At 47.2% G+C, this 17,043-nt stretch overlaps 1 protein-coding gene across 2 annotated transcripts in view; it reads left to right on the top strand.

Annotated features, from left to right (window-relative positions):
* The window catches only part of tp53bp2a (tumor protein p53 binding protein, 2a), a 34,858-nt gene that overhangs the window by 1,503 nt on the left and 16,312 nt on the right, over positions 1 to 17,043 (top strand). For both annotated transcript variants that reach the window (XM_030379175.1, XM_030379174.1), the window contains exons 3-6: positions 10,443 to 10,590; positions 12,160 to 12,273; positions 13,911 to 13,981; positions 14,787 to 14,888. In XM_030379175.1, coding sequence (XP_030235035.1) covers positions 10,443 to 10,590; positions 12,160 to 12,273; positions 13,911 to 13,981; positions 14,787 to 14,888 — 435 coding nt within the window. The remainder of the gene's footprint in view (positions 1 to 10,442; positions 10,591 to 12,159; positions 12,274 to 13,910; positions 13,982 to 14,786; positions 14,889 to 17,043) is intronic.

The following is a 17,043-nucleotide window of genomic DNA, read 5'->3' as shown; positions in this document are numbered from 1 at the left end:
CAAGCCAAGCTCTGTCACATCGCTTGTGACTGCCATGCCTGCGTTCTCATCGACATCCACACAAATTGTCACTGTGACATGTTTACCCTGAATCTCTTTATATACCCACATTGAGACCTTTCACTCCCCCCTTCCCCTCTCTGCTGCACCTCCCATGTACCTTATGTGTATGGACATTGTTGGTGTCAGATAATTGAGCCCTGGCTCTCTTCGCATGTATGTTGTGTCAGCCTCATCAGCAGAGAACGGGGGGCTCCTATATATGGCCCCTGTTGGACAAGAGGTATTGTCTAATAGTGAGCATGGCAAATATCTCATGACCCTGTTGCTGCAGGCATGGGACTTTGGGGGTAGGGTTAGCTCTTCTGTTGTTGTGATTACTGGCAGGGGGCAAAGAGGAGATACAGGAGGGGGTGAGGGGGGGATGACTTGCCCCCAACTGAGCACAATATGTAAGCGTGGTGGGTGGGGGGCTGTGTGTGAGAATCATATTGTATACGGCCCCCACGCCTGCTCATGGTCCCACCCTGATAAGGGATGTGCCTTATTTATTGAACCATTACAGGACCCAACTCTTTATCTTTTCTGTTTACCCCCCCACTTGTCCTTATCTGCAGTAAGAGCAGCTGTCGGTCCACTGGCAGTGATTGATCTCAATGCATGTGTGTGCGTGTGTTTGTCTGTATTTTACTGTGAAAGGACCATTCTTTTGCAGCCTTAATTGATTCTTCACAGAATCCTGGCCATAAAGAATGTCTCATTGCATCTCTTTTTTATGCATAATGCTAATTGGTTTCGGTGTTCCTTCCTCTGTTTTCATTTGTATCGTGAATATTGTTCATTCTTCCCTCTCCCATGGAAGAGTTGCTTGGCAGGTGGATTTTTCCTTCAGATAAGAATCAAGCAGGTCTGGCCTACGTACATTTAAATGTTTGCTCTACAGTACAAATGCCAATGATCTAGGAATGCATTGGCAGGTTAAGACCACAACAACTATATTCTTATGTTGATGGTGGGAAAAGCGATGCTATGTTCTGATTAGCCCAGGCTCTGCTTTGTGTATCAACAACCACCTAAGCAGGAATCATCTGTGGCCACTACATCGTTGTGTTTACTCTGGGAGGGTCTCTGTCGTTATGTAACCCGACTCTCATAGCAGGGATAATAAAGGGCATTCCTGGCAAATGTTTTGTACTGTCATCCTCCTTTGGGGAGATGAATAGATGGCACAACTAAACCAGATTGTGTGGACAAGAATGGCTCTTGATCAATCCATGTTTTAAAATGCTGTCTAATGCATAAGAGTTATGACTGTAAGAAGTTATTAATTATTACAAGAATAGAAGAATCTCCCCAGAAGACATGCAGTTTATGAACAAACATTTTTATTTTTTTATTAAGCCATTGTTATAATAGTCGACTTCCTAATATGGGGAAAAAATACTTGATGTTGTGAAATCTGCCGGAATCTTCTGTGAATAGACAGAGAAAAGAGAACAGTGTTTCCCCATCCAGCCAGCTAATGTATTCCCCTGCTTCACCAAGTGTTTTTTCTTGGGCTTCTGGTAGAATCAGCACAATAGCGTTCCCAAAGTGTCCATACTCGAGAGAGGTCAACTAAGCACATTTTCCTACATTTGAATTATCTTTTGCTTTTATTTACCTCCCAAAAAAGGTTTGATAAACGTTCCCCCAGCAAAATTGCAGATTTCTTTTTTGAGCAATTCTTATGATCGCATTTTCTCAGCGCCTAGATCCGACTTTGCGTTACCTAAAGGCATTAGGCTTTTGCATGTTGCACCGAATAGGTCAAGGAAAATATTTTCTTATCTCATCCAGGAAATGAGTAGATTAGATTAGGAGCACAACAGTGTACAAAATGTTTATAGATTTTGAAAAGAAACACAGTTGTGCAGTTAAGATGGAGGATAGAGCCTGGCCAATCCTACTTCAGCAGTTCCCACTCCCTCCAGTTCCTGTATGTTCTACTCCTCTTTCCAAATAAACCATAGATAAAATTAGACCTGGCATAGTTATCTAATGCTTCCTCCCTTATGTTCATCGGCTGTTCCTCCTCCTGACCTTTTCTCCCTCGCCTCCTTGACCACCATGGGGTAGATTGTGATAGAGAGAGAGGGAAGATGAAGAGGAATAATGCATAAAGCTGCAAGGGAATTTGCTGCTGCCAGGCCCCCCTTTTTTATTTTTTTATTTTGAAGGGCTGCCATTCTGGACGGGATTCAAGTCTTGGAACCCGGTGCTGTGGCTTGAGCGGGCAGACACAGTGGGAGCCTCTGCCGCAGTCTCGGAGCTGGAGCCCTTCTTAGAAAGTCCTCGTAATCACATTTAGGGGTTACAAACGCAACCAGGCCGAGTTGGCTTTGACTTGCTAGCCACAGCAATATTTCTTTGATATTAGTGTTGTGCATTAGAGATGATCAGAAGATTCCTGGGGATCAAAATTCACATGGAGAATTTCCATACACGGTCTATTCGGTGATGGTGTAGAAGATCTTGATTTTAAGACTGGGCATACTGTGCTACTTCAGTTCCCCAAGAACCCTCAAAGTCAAGAGCTCTCTTCTGGCTGGGTTTAACTCTGATGATGTAGATGTTGGTGCATTTGCTGTATGCCTTTCATTGTACTAATGAGAATACGCCAACAATCATGGCATATATACTTGTGCCATCATGAGCCAGATGGTTGCATCGTCAGATCTACACACGCACAGATGGAGAGCAGTGCACTTTCCCTAGTGATGGGACATAGTTGGCCAACTTTAGTATCTTGCTACAGTTTATCTTTAATTGCGAGACAAACTTTGCAAAATACCCCAAGGATACAAGGACTCACTATAAAGATATTGATTTGTATTCTCTATAATGGGACTTTGTGTGGTACTTATCTGGAATTGTTTGTGTAATTGGGTTAAACCCATGGTGCTGCGTGTTATTTTGGACCACGTGCGATGGGGAAACTGCAGTGGCAGGCGCTTCGTGCTAACTTAATAAGAGGGCGATTGACTTTGTGCCCAGACCTCGGGAGACTCTAACGCAAGTGGAATTGACCCTTACGAGGAGACAATAAGGGGATAATGGGGCACTTCATCTGTGGGCGGGGTCTCTGTTCACTGTAGTACTGTTAGGGATATTTATTGGTTCTGGTTTAGTGTCGCGGTTCTCAATGATCCCCAAACAAGGACAAAGTCTGCTTACTCGCTTTTTAATATCAACTCATAAAGCCATTTCCTGTTACTTTTCATCCACTTTTCCCCCACGTTAGGAAACACACGTGCCTGACTCTGCCCCTTTTTTGTTGGAGTGAGCTTTTTTGACACACACACACACACACACACACACACACACACACACACACACACACACACACACACACACATACCCCCCCCCACACCGCCACCCCCCCCCCCCGGTAATTGGCTGTGACGTTAAATGTTTATCTATGAAACCTAAAGTCATAGACTGTCACACAGGTGATCAGTCAACCCAGAGAGGCTGGAAAATCCTGTTTCTCTGCGGACCGCAGGAATCTGTGGTGAGAGGGAGGCATGAAGATGAGGTATATTAGTCAATACTACACTGTGTCGTAGGTCGTCATCTTGTAAATTCATCCCGTAACACTTATTTGATTGTTTGCCAGGGAGAATTATAGCGCTTGGCGCATGCCGTGGTACACTCTGATGTATGCTGTAGTCAAGACTGCCAACGATGAGATATGACTTTTACTATTTGATGTTGCAGCCTTTAATCTTACACGCACACACACTCGCTTGTGATGCTGTGTCATGACTCAAAACACATGATGAGTGTCTCTGCGTTGGAACTGAACGACGCTTGCATTCAAATTACATTTGTGAGTCCGGTGTGTTGTAGTGGAGAACCAGGGATAAGTTCTCTAGAGGTATTGCAGCCTGAAACCTAGGTACAGGCTATTGAGTTTTAGCTTTCAAATGTGATACTCCACCAGTAGTCCATCAAAGCAGAACTATATATTTTCTTGTGGGTTATTCAGTAATCTCTGAGATATGGAGGATGCTGAAACCTGTTAAATATTGACTATTTAGTCATCTGGCAGACACTAAAGGGACTTCCAACTGAACAAGCATTTAATTAATGAGCAGGTAGGGTATCTTGCTCAAGGATGCCCACTGGGTGGGTCGGTGGGTGTGTGTGTGTGTGTGTGTGTGTGTGTGTGTGTGTGTGTGTGTGTGTGTGTGTGTGTGTGTGTGTGTGTGTGTGTGTGTGTGTGTGTGTTATCGTACTGGCGCATTGCTCTCTGTGATCATTCACATTTCAATTTATTTGTTGTTGGTTGTGAGTGACACCTCCGTGTCGTGATGCTTTGCCCTCTGAAGCAGAGAATACCACAGTGAAGTTTGTCCTCCGGCTGACACCGTAAGGGGAATTCAAATTTTATGGCCATGCGTTGCAGTGGAACCTTGCGCTACTCCTCCTCCACTCTGTCGCAGGTAAGAGGAAAGAGGGGGAAGCATGATGCAGCAGCATGCTCCCATTCACCAGCACTGGGGAATCTACGTGAGACAACAGCAACTACATCTTTGCCTCAATCCCTCTGAAATGAGTGATTTTCCGTGTCCGTTCTAACATACTAGAAATATGTTTGGTTTGTGTAGGGGAGGCGCTTTGGTAAAGCCTACACAGGATGCAGGACCTGACGCATTAAGACATTGACGATGGGAGATGAGACTACTGATTCATCCAAAATAATGACCCATTGATATCTCCTTCTTACCCTGTGGATGTTTGCCTACTTCTGGTGTAGCACCAGTCACATACAGAATACCTCAATCGGCTGCAAACTCTTCTTCATCTTTGCATTGCATGCATTGCATGCATTTGCATACAGCGAATTATGCAGGACAGTATCTGTGGCTGTGAATTCTCTGGACAATGACCTGCTCTTTTCACAAATGGCCTCAATCAGACATTGCACAGACTTGGTACCACAGATAACTGCTTAATGTCTGGTCGAGCTGATTCGGACATTTGAGTTCCCACCGACAGCTCCTTTGGGTAAAGTCTAGAGCACGATTCAGGGGTGCCGTGCACGTGTGAAAGTGGCTTTAGTTCAGGCCTTTTGTAATGTTTTTTTCTAATTTTGCGGGTACCTGCATCAATGTTCTTTAGCTACGACCCGCGATTGTGTTTGTTAACATGCTTGTTTTTAATTTCTCTCCCAGTCGGGTTTCCATTGATTTGTTGGTGTGTGAATGCATTTTCCATTCAGTAATCCAAGTGGCCGGATAGTGTATCGGTTAGCATCGTGGACTCTCAGCTTAAAGATACTAGGTTCTATCACTAAGGTCCAAAGTCTACCTGTAGTAGTTATCCTTGAGCAATATCCCCTGACCCCAGCCTGCTACTAAATTACCTTTTATCTGAATTCACTATTAGTCTCATTAAAGCATTGGCTAAGCCAAGAACACACAAGCGGTCTTAGCGGTCTAATTTTAATGCAAAAATAGAACATTTCCCCATCAGCGTTAACCACTGTGGCATGTGGAATATTGGCCGATGTATGTTATTGATATATTGGCACAACCTCCTTAGGGTCATAAAGTAATTAGGTAAAATACTACTATCAAAGTTTGGCCACATTACTTCCACTCGTGCTCTACACACAGGCACACGTAGAGGCAGTTTCTGTTTTCCTTCCAGCCAGTGTTTCCTTCCAGCCATTGTATTGTTTTCAGCACTATGTAAAGCATTGGGTTTGCGTCCACAGTGGACTGAGAGGTGTGTGTGTGTGTGTGTGTATGTATGTATGTATGCGTGTGTGTGTTTTAAGGTCAGCAGCAGATGCAGCAAAGTGCCAACTCATCTGGATGGGGGCGGGGGAGTGGCCGGTGGCAGGGCTGGATCATTAAGTTTAGTGCTGAGGCCAGAATGCCTCCGCTACCATCGCTGCTGTCTCCTCCCCCTCCAGCTCCCCATCCCCCTACCACTTTTTTTGTGCTTGCTGCCGTCCTATCCTTTGCTCTTTCCATTTCTCTCTCTTCTTTCTGTCTCTCGCCATTTCTTCTTTAATTCCGACTGTCCTTCTCCATTGATTTCCTTTTCCCTTTTCTGCCTCTGTTTCTCATTAGTTCCTTCTTCCATTTGTCTCTTTCTGCTCTCTCCAACTCGGTCTGTCTCAGTTTATCTCAATCTCCTTTTAACACTCTCTTTCCATCGCATTCCTCCCTTCTCTCGCTTTCTCCAATTGACTAGGTATTCTCTTTCTCGATTTATATTCCCTCTTTCTTCTCTATGTTGCTCTCACTCTCACTCTAATACCTCTCCCAATCTCTATCTCTATCCTGCATTCCTGGGCGGCTTCCAGTGATGTCTTTTGCTGTTGTCTCACTGACCTGTTCAGTCTCCAAACTTTGTACATTTTCGTTTGTTTGGTGTGTGTTTTTTCTTTTGAAGTATTTACTTTGCCGTCTCATCAGAGACTCGCCCATTATGTCTGGACCACAACTTGAGACCATCTCCCAACAACAATGGACACCTCTCAGTGTGGGTGGACAGGGCCGGAGGGGAGGGAGGACAACGCCCCTAATTGATCGAGTTCTGCGGGACAATGTTCTCAGGGGTGGCCCTACCGACGTGTATATATTGGGTCATCCACTGCCGGTGGTGACGGATTAGGGGGGCGTGTTTTAAATGTGTTTACAGCCCATGTACAGTAGAGCTGCCTGATAGGATGACTCATTAGCCCATTGAGCGCCATAGATCAGATAAATCATTTACAGCCCAATGGGAGGTCGACTGTTCTTCTTGTGCCGGAAATCCGGGTGAGTCAGACCCCAGCCAACCATCCCTTTTTTTTTTTTTTTTTTCATGGCTTCCATCCGGTGGTGCGGGAAAAGTCTGTTGATAATAGCAGCCTGTTTCAGTTGCCAGGGCGACGGCGTCTCCCCTACCCACCTGCCCACTTACTTACTTACTCACCGGGTTAGAGGCCCACGTTAAGGAGGGGATTAGAAGGCACATAGCTCACACATGGGGCGCCCCACGGGGGATCTGAACCCCCGCCCCAGTCTGACTGTTGACTGTTCTACACCGGCCCCTCTGCCCCCTTTTGTCAGCGTGACCTAGCTGACCTGATGTTCCCGGCAAAGCCCTGGTAGGCCAGGCGTCCGCCGCCGCCACTCTCGGAATAGAAAGGTCTCGCAGGGCCGCTACATTGTATATGGTCGGGGGCTCCTCGTTACACTGGGGTGATTGTTTCGTTTAAAATTGGCCGCCAACAAATTCCTCAGTTATTGGTTTGGTTACCATTTAGTCTATTTTCCTTTTTACTATTGAGGCATTAAAGGGACTCTCACCTTTGTTGCATTTGAGAATTACAGCACATTCAAATCATCCCGCCTTCCTCCAATGCCCCACCCCCTAAGCGTTATTTTTTAGAGTACAAAACTAAGCGTTATTTTTTAGAGTACTGTAACGACCTCGCCGGTGACATAATGATGTCGAGTCATTAGTAGTTGAAGGTAGTTTTAATGAACCAAAACCAGGTCACTGAAACCCGTAACATTGTAACCAACGGCAGAAAACCGACACAAAACAAACCCCGGTTACCCCGGCAACCCCCAACACGGTCTCACTCGCGTGCAGGCCCCCACCCTCCTGTTCTTCCAAGGCCCTCCCCCAGCTGACCTAATGATTCGCCCCCACGCTGATTGACAAGAAGAACATTACAATACATGCACATAGAACAACTGGCATAGCGGACAACGAAATATAATGTAACACATAACACACAAACTATTTAACTGTCCCAGGGTCGCTACAGTACAAAAGTTCTAGACTCCCATGGGTTATGTTTAGACTCCCAGGGGTCATAATATCTACCAGGGGTCTAGTAAACAAGAAATTTAGCAGGTGGCTCACTGTAATTTTATGGGCTTCGTGTGATACCGTTTTGAGGCCCCATGTTGAAGGACAGTGGTCCCACTGAGTATAAGAAAGGTGTATAAGCATTACAAACAGAGTAGCGGGACAACGTAGCGTCTGAGGCCGAAATGGGTCCCCTAATCGGACTGAATGGTGCGGTTGGGTGCCAACGGTCTGGAGGTCTTCCTGTAGCTCCAGAGTAGCGGGACAACGTCGCGTCTGAGTCCGAAATGGGTCGCGTAATCGGACTGAGTGGTGCGGTTGGGTGCCAACGGTCTGGAGGTCTTCCTGTAGCTCCAGAGTAGCGGGACAACGTCGCGTCTGAGTCCGAAATGGGTCCCGTAATCGGACTGAGTGGTGCGGTTGGGTGCCAACGGTCTGGAGGTCTTCCTGTAGCTCCAGAGTAGCGGGACAACGTCGCGTCTGAGTCCGAAATGGGTCCCGTAATCGGACTGAGTGGTGCGGTTGGGTGCCAACGGTCTGGAGGTCTTCCCGGAGCTCCAGAGTAGCGGGACAACTTCGCGTCTGAGTCCGAAACGGGTCCCCTAATCGGACTAAGTGGTGCGGTTGGTTGCCAACGGTCTGGAGGTCCTGAGAATCATCCAGGGGAGCGGGACCACTTGGCTTCTGAGGCCGAATCGGGTCCCCTTGTCGGACTGAATGGTGCAGTTGGTGGCCAACAGTCTGGAGGTCTTCCTGAGGCTCCAGAGGAGGGTAACTCTGTGAGTCTGAGTCCGAGATGAGTCCCCTAATCGGACTGAATGGTGCAGTTTCAGTACGCCGTGGACCACTTTGGTCTGCCATCGTCAGTCGCTACGGTAGCTACTCGCTACTGTCTGCCGTGGAATCAAAACAAACCCTCTAGTTGAGGACGCGCCTTGATGACGCGGGCCCGAATGCGCCACAAGAAGCAGACGGAAAACCTTATATATCCATGCAGCAAACAGACAGGTCTGTCGGCCAATAAGGTCATTCGGTCCGAAGAATTTTATTGGTTGAAGTTTTCACTAAATATTATGAGAGTAAAATAATTGTTTGTTTTTACTCCTGGTGGGTCTGTCTTGCATATTAGAGTGTTATTACCTTATTAATACCAATTTAACCTTATCCAAAAAAAGTGTAAAAATGCAACAAAGGTAAGAGTCCCTTTAAACTGATTTGAAACATCTTCATCTGTAACTCTGAGTGAATCTTTTTGATGTCTTCAGGAGCAGGTAGGGCATATTGGGCACATTGACATTCAAACTCTAAAGCTTTTACTGGGAGTCAATAACTAATAGGGGGGCCACCCTGCCCTGTTGATTGTTTTCAATTCCTTCTCTCTCTTTAATTTGAGGCAATCCCAGGAGGTGTGTGGAGGCTCAATAAGATCAGCTTGACCCATGCGCCCCTTGGCCTTCAAGTCATAAAATTGGCTTTTATCAAAGCCTAACCTAAGCTCTTGTGTTAAACTGATGGCCAGATTACACACCGAGCATATTCCAGCAAGCCCCTAAAAGCTTCTTAGCACACATCTGTGTATGACCCACCCGGACCGAGGGTTTTAAGCACATCATCTTTGTCTCCAATGCATCAAATGACACAGGGGAAAAAAATTGCACACTCTAGTTAATCTTTTGTTTATATTTTGGCGCTTTTGTAAGAAACATATTTCAAGTGAACCGTTTCTCTCAATGCAATGTTACTAATCTAATCTTCACTCCATCGGGCTTCTTCTACTCGCTAATCATTCATCAGCTATGGAGGAAACATTTTACGTGACAGACGTACAAAGCACTGCTGCAAGGAATCGGCCGACTGCTTCTCCATAGCAGGTTGGCCACCTCATACCAGTGGTCAGTCTCTGACCAGGAGAGTGTGTCCTTTGTAGATGACTGTGTGCCCCCACTCAACACGACCCTCCTCCTCTCTCTCTCTCTCTCTCTCTGTCAGCCAGACCCTCCACTCCAGCTTGTCCAGACGGCCAGCTTGTGTCTGTGTGTCTCGGCCCTTTAAGATGCCCCCCTCAGCAGGGGCATTCATTAAGCGTGTGTGTGTGTGTTTCGGGGGTTAGTTGGCTTGTGTGTGTGGATGATGGGGGAGGTCTCACCGTGGTGACAGCGCTTGTTAGCAGTTTGCGGCCGGAGCTGGAATGCTTGTCTCTGGCTTGTGTGGTTTCTTTTTTCTGTTGATAGACGAGAATGAAGGCAGAGGTAGAGCTGGGCAATATTGACCGATTCGAGTTTCGCCCTATTGAAACTCAATATCAGTAGTTTGACGAGGTCTTCTAGTTGTTAACTGCGTAAACGGGGGATTTTAGACACTTCATTATTTCGATCAGCCTTAACAGTTTAATCTAGCCTTTATCACTTTTATTGAAGCGCCTTCAAATCATAACTGCATGTTTATATGCAATTCCATTAATGCAATTCTTTTGTGATTCTTTGTCCTTCTTTGCCCTCTATCTCCCTCTCCTTCTCCCCCTCCCGCTCTCCTCCTCTCTCTGTCCCTCTCTCTCCCCCCCCCACTCCTGTCTCCTTCAGGTGTTCCTGACAGTGTACCTTAGTAACAATGATCAGCATTTTACTGAGGTGCCCGTTACCCCGGAGACGCTGTGTCGAGACGTGGTGGAGCTCTGCAAGGAGCCGGGCGAGGCGGACTGTCACCTGGCGGAGATGTGGCGCGGGTCTGGTGAGTGTTGGCTTGGTCGGTCACTTTGTCCTCTACCTCGAAAGTCACTCAGAAGAGAGGATGGGTGGTTTGTGGTGGGGGGCGGGGAGGGGGGGGGGGATTAAGGAGGCGGTAGGAAAGTGGGAAGGAGGAGGAGGAAGGCTGTGAATCATGGCAGGTGGGTGATTATTTTTGGGGGGAGGGGTCATCGTGGGGTTGGATATAAATCAGGATTGAGAAATATCGATTATGTTTTGGAGGTATGGACACGTGGTTGTGTACACCGTGAAGGGACCCGTCGCACAGGTTTGAACTTGCTTTATTGTCGGTTCCCCTCTGCGTTGACTACGGCAAACGGTGTATAATGATGTCCTTGTGGTTGGGGGCTCAGCCTCGACCAGAGTCTTGCGGCGCCTTGATGAAAATTCACAGAGGAGAGTGAAGATAATTGGCGAATCCAGGGAACTGGTCGCATCACACAATCACATCTCAAGGACCGCGGGACTTTGCTGCCCCGTCGCCATGGTAATGCCGCCATAAAGCAGTCGAGAGGAGAACGCCAATTATGGTGCACAAGTACCTTCACTAGGAGAATATTCATGAAGCGGCTGTTAGTGAGGGCCGAAGACGGCTGGAGAAGATGGACGGTTCTGCACTCTTATTCCACTCAAGTTGTGCCGCCTACGTGAATATGCTTTGCGGTGGTGTGAAAGGAGAAGTATACTGTTTCTTCTGTCAATGGTGTGGTTTCACGTATCCGGTGCTAAATATCAACCCGGCCCTCGATAAGTCGTATACTTGGCTAACCTGTATGTGGGGAAAAACAATCCGGGACAGATTTCAGTATGTTGGTATGCACGCTTTTTATACTAATTGTGTGTTACCGTTTTGTAAGGCTGATGCCTGAAGTTAGATTTACATACCGTCCAGAAAATGTATTGTTTGTGTAATGTTGTGATCTAAAAATATAGTTTTGAAAGAGGGTACACTTTAGTGCTGTGCTGGTAATCTTGGATGTTTTATATGATGAAACACCTTGGAGGTTGAGAAAAGAATGGATCCATGAGCTCTATGGCTTAACTTAAGGCCACGATAATTGACTTCAAGACGGCACCGTCGGGGCCCCGGGCCTCTCCTTGTCTCAGGATCAGCCGGAGACGGATGTGCTGTAAGGGAATCTTCTGTGAAACTAGGGCAGCCTGGGAGCAGGCTCGTGCAGTCTGACAGGATTTACAAAGCGTCTGAGCACCGCACTCGCTCACGTTGCCATGGTCATGCGTATCCGTCACGCGCGTGCGAGTGAGTAGCTGGCACGAGCCGTCATTTTGAGCTCGAGAATCATGTCATTAAGGAGCAGGTAGGGGTTGGACATCCTGCTCAGACATCTACAGACATGGGTGTATTGTAGCTAGACTGAGGATGTTGGGATTGAGTTATCCAAACAAGCCGACCCTTTGCCCACAAACCCAAACATTGCTTCTGTGTGTGTGTGTGTATTGGGGGGAGCGGGAGTGTGTCCGTCCACAATGTGTTTGGGATCATGAGTAGGTCGTGTGTGTGTGTGATCTCGTGGTGGTGTTTGTTCTGCAGAGCGGCCAGTAGGGGACGGAGAGAGGATGTTGGATGTTCTCCAACGATGGGGGCAGCACAGGGGGGAGGTGCGCTTCTTCCTCCGCCATGACCGCGCGCCGAGCAGGGAGTCAGGTGAGTGGCCGCATGCAAAGACGCAGACTAACGCACACAGACCATAATATGCACATTTATAGCTATTTACATATGCACACACACACAGAGACACAAACACACCTTAAAGTACAGCTATGTTGACAGAAGTGTATAGCGACAGGTGCCAACCTTTACACATTTATCTCTCGGCCATCTGGCAATCTTTTAGATTGCACGAACTACTCGCGCACTTCGCACACACGCAAGTGCACATACACATACACACGCAAGTTCGCCTGGCAATCATTTATGCACAATTCCTCTCATTGCTGTAGTAGCAGACATCTAGACCCAAGGACGACTCTCAGTTCATATCAGCTGGTCTGGGACTCTCAGACAAGCCCCTCCACTCTTAGCTCTGTATATGGTGTGCTGGCGGTCGCAGCTATGTCATCATAAGCCTGTTACTGTTCACTTTCCATCGAGTACACAGAAATGCTTTAGTATTTCTGTCCCGCCTGCGATCCTCTCAGACCCCACTTGCGTAACCCTGAGCCCTCTTATCCTTCTGGGCTGGAGTCTGGCAGCCGGATTAGACGGCACTTTACCGCCTTCCTGTTGTGTTGGCCCGCTCCTGTTGTTGTTTTTTGTTTTCCCACTCCGCTAGCTGAGCTAAGCTAAGCCCGCTGTGTAATACCAGGGTGGAAATTTACCTAAACTGAATTTTTCTGAGGGTACAGAAACGGAGGGTGTACAAGCAAGCCTAGGTCAGATCTTCCCTTCTGCCACTGCTGCAGTTTGTTCTTATATTCAATATCAGCATGGTTAATGTCTTACCGTGTATCAACTGTTAATGATAAAAAAAAGGGGATCGTTTTACCAACATCCCTTAGTTATGCATTCATTGTGTGTGTGTGTGTGTGTGTGTGTGTGTGTGTGTGTGTGTGTGTGTGTGTGTGTGTGTGTGTGTGTGTGTGTGTGTGTGTGTGTGTGTGTGTGTGTGTGTGTGTGTGTGTGCGCGCGTTTTCTCCCCTTCCTATAAAAGGCTCAGTTGTTCACTTTGACCGCCCCAACACAGTCCTATGTATGTAACTGGTCAAAGGTCACCCCACACCGTTATGTAATCCTAAGTGGCTTTTGTCATAGGGCACTCACAGAACTTCAAATATGGTCCAGTGGGCCCCTCCCCCAATCTCTACCATGTGCTGCTTACCATACGTGTACTTGGACACGCGCTTAATAACAGGGGTCCTTGGCTGGCCGAGGGATTGTATAGTGAAGCAAATCTTGAAGATTATACCCAGTCACAAAGCAGCACTGATCCCATCTTTGTTTCCTACAGTGCGTCTCCTAAGCTCTTTCTCGACCCCTGGCTAATAGGTGTGCGTTCGCCTCTCCTTAACACACACACACACACACACACACACACACACACACACACACACACACACACACACACACACACACACACACACACACACACACACACCTAGATGTGTGCGCTCACTAGTTGCGCCTAGAAGGGAAACAGGCCGCTGGAGGAATGAGGAGGCGTCCCTTGGGGGCTGTCCTAGCAGTGCGTTCGTTGTGTTCTGAGAGGACCTGGTGATTTGAGCTCGCTCAGGGGAACAATATGTCTGACTGGGCAATGTGTCGTTCTGCCCGTCGCCCTTTAGCCAGCTCACGGGGCTCGGAGCCCAAGAGGAACGGAGTGAAAGGCCCGCCCGACAGGAGGATGGAGAACGGGGTGAGTTCCTATTCGCTGTTGTGTTGTGTACAGTCATTTCTCAATACTCTATACTGTATGATAATGGTTGTAACATTCCAAGATGATATCTTTTAGGACTTATATGAATTATATAGATATTAAAATACATTTACAAAGCTGCTGGGTTACTATGAATGACAAACAATGTCTCCCGTCGTGTGTGTGTGTGTGTGTGTGTGTGTGTGTGTGTGTGTGTGTGTGTGTGTGTGTGTGTGTGTGTGTGTGTGTGTGTGTGTGTGTGTGTGTGTGTGTGTGTGTGTGTGTGTGTGTGTGTGTGTGTGTGTGTGAATTTTTTTTTTTTTCGCTTCAAATATATTGAGTGTCTCCGACTCTCCCTCCATCAGTATAATTACAAGGTTTCCCCTTTGCACATGACAGAAGGCTGTTGAAGGATTTGTAGTCGGGAAGGAAGAAGGAAACTAGTTTGGTCGGTTGCTGCTCGTGTCAGCAGACCAGAGTGCGATCACAGGCATCCAATATTTACTGTAGCATGTTGTTTTGACTTTAGGTTTATTAAGATGATATGCATGTATATGTTCTATACGTGTATGAGTGTAGCATAACTAAGTCAATCAATGTGTTGGTATGCTTTTGGCCAAAAGTCCTTCACGCAAACAGCTAGTAGTTTTGACAGTCTATGTGTCACCTTCATCCGGATGATTAATGAATTGGCCTCCAGGGCTTCCATCCGTGCTATCGCAATAACAACTCGGGACGACTTTGAGTCTGGGATGCACCTGTGTTGTGTTTTCTTTTTTTTTTGCTGACTTTCATGTCTGGTCAGGTGGCTGCCCCGCGGATGGACATGACCCTGGCTGAGCTGCAGGAGATGGCCGCCCGGCAACAGCAGCAGATAGAGGCCCAGCAACAACTGCTGGCTACCAAGGTAGAGAGACACAGATGGCCCTTTTCCCCCAAATTAGCTCTGCTTCTTGAACCGGATGCTTAGAACCTAGGCCCTTTCTAGTGAGCCAGCCCGCGTTTCCACAATTTTTGGGCAGAATCATCATTGCACCATTCACATTGGAGGTAAACAGTTGTAGCATTCCTTTTGTTCCATCCTGTCCTTGCAACGTGTACAATAATGATACACCAACTGTCATCATTGTTCGCACTTCAGGTTTAGGAAGACCGGCATTTTTTGGCTCCAGCTGCGAAACGATCTATTTATTTTCAGTCAAAATTTGGTGCAAGAACTGCAATGGAACCCATTCCATGTTGGTGTAAAAGGGGTAAGCGAGAGAAAGGAAGAGGATGGGAGAGTAGTCGAGAGAATGTCATGAGATGGGGAGAGAGGGATTAAAAGGGAGAGACGGGAAGAGATTCGATTGTTATACTTTGACACTATGACCATGTTTTTCTTTCATGCCAATAAAGCAATTGAAGTGAATTGAGAGAGAGATTGAGAGGGGAAAGGGGGGGGGGGGGGGGGGGGGGGGGGGGGGGGGGTGTAGAGGCTGTGAGTGAGTGAGAGATGGAGAGGGAGAGGGAGAGGGATGGAGATGTGACTAGACAGACAAATGGGTTGATGGTGCGGAGCAAGGTTGAAAGACCCAGAGATGAAAGCACAGCCCCATCAGAGGATGGAGAGAGGGAGAGAGAGAGAGTGAGTGATTGTGGTGGGGCTGGGGTTGGGGGGGGGGGGGGGGGCTGGAGGCAGGGGAAGACAACAACAAAAGGTATGCAGACAGAATGGATGCATTTGTAGAGATGAAGTTGTAGTGCATGAGACGGGGCCAGGCAGTAGTAGAAACAGCCCCATGGTAGGCTTCTGTGTGTGTGTGTGTGTGTGTGTGTGTGTGTGTGTGTGTGTGTGTGTGTGTGTGTGTGTGTGTGTGTGTGTGTGTGTGTGTGTGTGTGTGTGTGTGTGTGTGTGTGTGTGTGTGTGTGTGTCCCAGGGTGGCCTCTGCCCACCATTGAACCAGACTCTCGAAGTATATGTTTTCTTCACTGATGTGTGACTTATTTCTGAGCTCGGCTCGGTTTGATCGGTGACAAGAGGGGAAAAAATCATAATAAATTGATTTCACATATAAGTATACCTTTTCTTTGTTTTACATTTATATTAATGTTTTGAGACTGCTTATTGCATTGTGATCGGTATGAAAATGAAGTATGACCTGTCTCTGTTCATCAGGAAATCTTCACGGTTTACTTACTTACGTACTAAAGGTAAATGAAGTGAAACATAAGGTACAAGTACAGTAGAATGTGAGGTGATGGTTGGAATAGCAGTACCTTAATCTCTCCGTCACTGTCCCTGTCTCTGTCTCTCTTGCTTCCTCTGTGCGGGCCCTGCAGTGTCATGTAGCCTCTCTAGCCGGTTTGCGTGCATCGCCCCAGGCCCTCGGAGCATTGTGGCCTGTGGATAGTGTAGCGAGTGCAGGAATGTGACCCTGTCCAACGGCGTAAGCTAGCAGAGGTACCTGTTGAGTAAACAAGCAGACGTCCCTATTATGTCTCTTATCTTCCCACCATCGACCGAGCCAGCGCCGGATAGAGACTTGTTTTGTTCTCACCTGGGGGAAACTATCCGGTGGTCGCACCCAAACCTGGTGCTCCCAATCACCATTGATATTCATCGGCTGATATGACTCATTCAGGACATGGTTTCATCTGATTCGTCCGCAGCCTTGACCCATGTCGGCCAATGGGGGCGGCTCGCCCAGCATTGGAAGATTAGGTCACGGCAATGCGTTTTGCTGTCGTACATGTGAAGGAAGAGATGTGATTTATGGCGTACCTTAGTGGGAGGCGGTGAGACAGAGGTTGGGCTCCCCACTTTGTGGCCGCTTATTTATGTGATGAGGTGTGGACAAGAGTCCAGCATTCATGGGTTGATGTATAGATATACTATGTCATCAAAGAGGATGCTAAGGATTATTGGGCTGCTGATGAAGCTGAAATGTATTTATTTAATCATGGTCTGAAATTGTTAATTTCAGTAAAGTAATCCAAACGTATAATCGAATGTGCTTGCATGGGGATCCTATCTGTGGGCGAAAGGTTCTTGGCCAGTGTTTCAGTAGGAGAACCAATTA

Source organism: Gadus morhua, chromosome 15 (genome assembly GCF_902167405.1).
Source record: "Gadus morhua chromosome 15, gadMor3.0, whole genome shotgun sequence".
NCBI classification, from domain to species: Eukaryota; Metazoa; Chordata; class Actinopteri; order Gadiformes; family Gadidae; genus Gadus; species Gadus morhua.
This window is presented reverse-complemented; position numbering and strand designations above follow the sequence as displayed.